Genomic DNA, 5000 nt, shown 5'->3' on the forward strand with positions numbered 1-5000 from the left:
TTTGTAACACATGCAGCTGAATACACAATACAAAATCTTAATTTTCAGTCCGGAGTACCACAGCATCCCTGTTTTCATTCAATCCCAGCCAGCCTCAGGCTTTGGACCACAGAGCAGTCTGAAGCCCATTGGGAGTCTGTGGGCAGATATCAGAGGCGTGTGAGGCGGTGCTTGGCCATGGGGGATTCTCTGCTGTAGGTTGTATTTCAGCCTTAATGTCCCACAAGTCGCTCTCCGCACCACCGAGCTCCACCACTCTATTCTTGAGAAGTTTGACAGGACAGGGAACGTAGCCGCTTCCCATCACAGGCTTATCGACCGGGCAGATTCACGGGCCGATATCGGCGAGGAGCCGTGAAGGAGCTATGGATAACAACGACTTACTTTATTTCCTGTGAAGTGCTTTGCAGAGAGAGCCGCCCTGAGGTCCCTACTGGTTTCTAAACCTCCTTAATATCATCCTCCTCTGTTGGACATAAACGTCATGGATCTTCATCAACCGTTGAGCCTAATGGGTGTTGTGGAAACACACACACACACACACACACACACACACACAGATACACACACACACACAAGAGCACCGGATAACTGCAAACTAGAGGCATTGTATGTAATGATTTTATATTAGGGCGCTTAAAACACATCTGCTGAATAACTGGTGGCGTCAGCCCCTTCGCCTCACTGCAGAAACGACAGAAGGGGGATCGGGTGCTCCCATTAGAACCCCCCCCCCCCCACCCCCACCCCCAAGCATGCTTTCATATTTAAATGCTATCCACACAATCTGCAGGATGCAGCCAAGTTTGTTTGTTTGGAGCGAGGTGGAGATCGTTCTCTTTGCCATTACATGAGGCTTTCATCCAAAGTGCCTTACAGTCGACTGAGATAAAGGTGGTGGAGGAGCAGTTAGGGGACTAGGGGCATCCTGCTCAAGGATGCATGCAGGTCATCGATCCTAGTACCTTTAGCCATCCTAACCACTACACTGTCCTACCCCCGTGTTATTGTATGCATATGAAGGCAGAGATGTGTAAAGGAAGGAACGCAGGGGGAAGGAAGGTAAAGGTGAGTAAAGGGTGCCTGGCATTGTTATGATGCTATATTTGGCCTCAGTGCCTCTGTCTGGCGTGTGAGCACCCTACCGGTGCCCTAACCCAAATGGGACTGACTGAGGAGTCAGTAGGGGTTTGGAGAGTTTGGTCGGGGCGGTTGCTCGGAGCGGGGAACACATCACGACGTCCGTGACCTGCTGCAGGTGGCAGGTTGTACATTGGAGTTGTCTTTTGTTATGTTCTGCAGGGCCGCGATCACAGACGGTTTTTAGTATGATCTTGTCATCAGGAATATAGTGTTTGTTACTGCAACGTAACCCTGAATCCGATGGCGTCCACAGTCCACAGCAGCGGGTCAGAACGATTCGATGATGGCCAAGAAGGTGTCAGCTTTTTTCAGTACTACTGTTTCATTGTTTTTTCCCCACATCCTCTCCTCCCTGTAATTACCGCGCTTGGCGGTGCAGTCTCGCAGAGCACCCAGTCAGGGATTGATTAATTATCTGCTCTACACACGGCAGAGAGCGCAGGCAGAGGAAGGTGTGATTTGCGCCTTTCTCCCTTTGTTGTCGGGCTCGTGTCCTGACATCCACAGGAGGCCTCCTTCCAAAAAGGTCGGCCTCGGTTGTCGAGCAGATAAACACACCAAGCAAGTGCCGAGTCGGCTACTCTGGGTGTGTGTGTGTGTGTGTGTGTGTGTGTGTGTGTGTGTGTGTGTGTGTGTGTGTGTGTGTGTGTGTGTGTGTTGTTGTAGTGCTCACTGACACGCTCCTCTCGGGGGGGGGAGTTGCTTTGGAAAGCAGAGGGAGCTGCCAGTCCGTGCCGGCTGGCTCCCTTCTGGAGCGGGACCTTCAGGTTGGGTGGCAGGTCGTACGTTAGTGGCAGACACGCACGGGAGCAGAGGAAGCGGAGGGAAAGGGAGAGACTCGTGTGTGTGTGTGAGTGTGTGTGTGTGTGAACGCTGAACACAATGACGGAGGCTGTTTGACACAGTGGACCACAGGCGGTGTGCTCAGCGGAGGCTCTGGCGACAGCATGCGGCACAGCCCTCGTCTTTGTCCTGGTGGTGGATTACGCTCTTCTTCCCCAGGCGAAAATATCTTTCTTTTTGTCTCTCGTCACTGCCTTTCTAACTTATCCTCCTCCTCCTCCTCCTCCTCCTCCTCCTGCTCCTCCTCCTGCTCCTCCCTCCTCCTCTTCCTCCTCCCTCCTCCTGCTCCTCCTCCTCCTCCTACTCCTCCTCCTGCTCCTCCTCCTCCTCCTCCTCCTCCTCCTGCTCCTCTCCCTCCTCCTCCTCCTCCTCAGGGTTCAGCCGATTCCTGCGCGAGACGCCCCTGGGATTCCGACCTGTCCCTGGAGGAGGACCAGGAGGCGTCTCGGCGTGAAGCCGAGCGCCAGGCTCAGCTGCAGCTGGAGAGAGCCAAGGTCAGGGTCAAAGGTCACGCTATATCCGGCCGTCACTCCGAGCCGCCGCAATTTTTCTCTAATTTTCCAGCAAGCTGCTGTAACGCTCATGTTTGGGCGAAACATTAAGGGTGTACTGTCTAAAGGCTTAGCTATGGTTCCACGTCGACGCAACGCAAGGGGGGGTACGGACCCATTACGTCCTTGCGTCCACCACAAGGGCCTGACGTGCCCCTCCCAAAAATGTTAACCTTGCATCAAGGCAACACAGCAGCAAGGGCTGTGGCTCACTTAAACCCAACGCAGAACCAAAACAGGTTCATGAGTGCGTCGACCGTCAGCGTAGTCATTGCGTTGCGTCTACGAAGAACCATAACTGAACCAGCACTGAAGTATCTCAAGTTCACGTAGTAATTCACTAAGAAATACCGCTTTTTGTTAAGAATATATAGTATATACATATTCATGTATGTATTCATCCTTTCAGTTGTGCTTCAACCATATTGATAATTATACTACTGTTTTCTGTGTTTTTCTCCTATTCGTACCGCCGTAGACGAAACCCGTGGCGTTCGCGGTGAAGACCAACGTGAGCTACTGCGGCGCCCTCGATGAAGACTGCCCGGTCCAGGGGTCCGCCATTAACTTTGAAACCAAAGACTTTCTACACATAAAAGAGGTAGCTGGGAAGGACGCCAAAGCGGCACTCGCTCATCAGTTCTTTCCATTATCATTATGTTAATACGCTCCATGCTATCCATCCTACTCCCTGCACTCATTTAATCTAAGATTAGGCTTCAAGTCTCGCCCCCTTAGCTTGATGACCGTCATGGTCTTCCGTCTCCTGTGTGCAGAAGTACAACAATGACTGGTGGATCGGAAGGCTGGTGAAGGAAGGGGCTGACATCACCTTCATCCCCAGCCCGGTGAAGCTGGAAGCCATGCGCATCAAGCAGGAGCAGAAGCAGGCCGCCAGGTGAGAGGACACGCCCCCCCGGAGCTCTGTCTCCGTGTACATGTGTACTTACGACCCCAACTTAATCAGACCAAGGCAATCATGTGACCACCTTTGTCGGATCGCATGATTTGATCGACTTCTAGATTACGTGATCCTCATTTGTTTGTTTCTTTGTCTTGTGACGCTAAACGCTGCAATATGGTCATTCTGTGCATGCACCAAGAGGTCAGAGATTCACGTCACATTCCCTTTGACCCCGGAAACATGCATTAACAAGAGCTTGGGCAGAGTTTACATGGCATGGAACAAGACTTAGCGTCCAACTCACTGTTTGTCCAACGGGAGGTGCCTCTCTGCGTTATGTTGGATCAAACACGGGACGAAACATTTGGAAGTTCCTTGACCGGTGGAAGGGCTGTAACCAACTTGAGAGTATTCAACAGACATTGAGGCGTCCAAAGAGGTTACTGCAGGACCTCAGACTCATTATAGACTTCATTGAGTAAAGGTCCCGGAAGATCTTCATTTAAAACAAGAATACAAACAAACCAGTACTATTTAACATGAACAACTTCCTTCTGTGCATAAGGGCCAAGTGTGTCCGTTAATCTGTCGGGGGGTGTCTGCTTGTGGCTATGTGCCCGCTAATGAGTAAGAGTTGTTCAATGTGGTTGTTTAATTAGAATGCTGGTCTAGCATGCCGGCTGAGTTTTCCCACTGCTGCCCGGCTAATCTCACCGTGGATCTCAGGGCTTTACTCTGAGTTTTTGGGAACCAAGTCGCCATCTGATGCCAGGATACAGCGTTTGATGGGACAAAAAGAAAATAAAACGTTCTCAATGCTAACTTCTGTGCTTAGCCGTACAACCTGTTCAACCCGGTTGATGAACATGAAATCACCCAAGGGCGACAGGGTCATCGTCACTACACCAGATTAAACCAACAGCAGGGTTTAATGAGAACTGGCCTCTCTGTCTCGCTCTATCACTCTCTCTCTCTCTCTCTCTCTCTCGCTCTCACCCTCTCTCGCTCTCACCCCCCCCCCCTCTCTCTCTTACTCCCACTCTCACTCTTAACCTCCATCCCTCTCTCTCACTCTCATTCTCGTCCTAGTTTCACCAGCTATCTGTATAAAAACAAAAGTGTTAATACGAGGACGGGGGAAAAAAATTAAATCATCCGTTCTGGTTCCTGGAGTTCTTCAGCGTGTGTTTTTGGAAGTGCGGCGGTTCTAAATTGGGCCCAGAGGGGGATGGGCTGATAATGAACCCAGGCATTGTGTTTTCTCGGCAGGAAGGCAGGCAACGCTGCATCTGGAGGTTGGAGGTCCACCCCGCCATCTGCAGGTAAGAGGGAGGGGAGGGGCACCCTGATGGGCCCCCCCCCCCCCCCCCCCCCCCCCCCCCCTCCTCCAGTACTGCCGGCTCCAGGCTACTCTCGCAGGACTCATTTAGCGCCCATGGATGGAAGCCCATCCAGGGCAGGGGGCTGGAAGTTTATTCAAGAGTTCAGAGTTATTAAGCCTGTGTCATGTTTTTTTGATTATTCGTGCCCAAAATAAACTTGAGTCCTATTTTAAGCGA

At 51.5% G+C, this 5000-nt stretch overlaps 1 protein-coding gene across 1 annotated transcript in view; it reads left to right on the plus strand.

The window, feature by feature from the left end:
• The window catches only part of cacnb3b (calcium channel, voltage-dependent, beta 3b), a gene marked incomplete at its 5' end in the record, with an annotated part of 14323 nt that overhangs the window by 1665 nt on the left and 7658 nt on the right, over positions 1 to 5000 (plus strand). Inside the window, 4 exons of the mRNA XM_079740817.1 lie at positions 2361 to 2480; positions 3016 to 3138; positions 3314 to 3435; positions 4711 to 4763. Of these exons, the coding sequence (XP_079596943.1) occupies positions 2361 to 2480; positions 3016 to 3138; positions 3314 to 3435; positions 4711 to 4763 (418 nt within the window). The remainder of the gene's footprint in view (positions 1 to 2360; positions 2481 to 3015; positions 3139 to 3313; positions 3436 to 4710; positions 4764 to 5000) is intronic.

This window comes from Pollachius pollachius, assembly GCF_949987615.1.
Source record: "Pollachius pollachius genome assembly, chromosome: 8".
Classification (NCBI taxonomy): domain Eukaryota; kingdom Metazoa; phylum Chordata; class Actinopteri; order Gadiformes; family Gadidae; genus Pollachius; species Pollachius pollachius.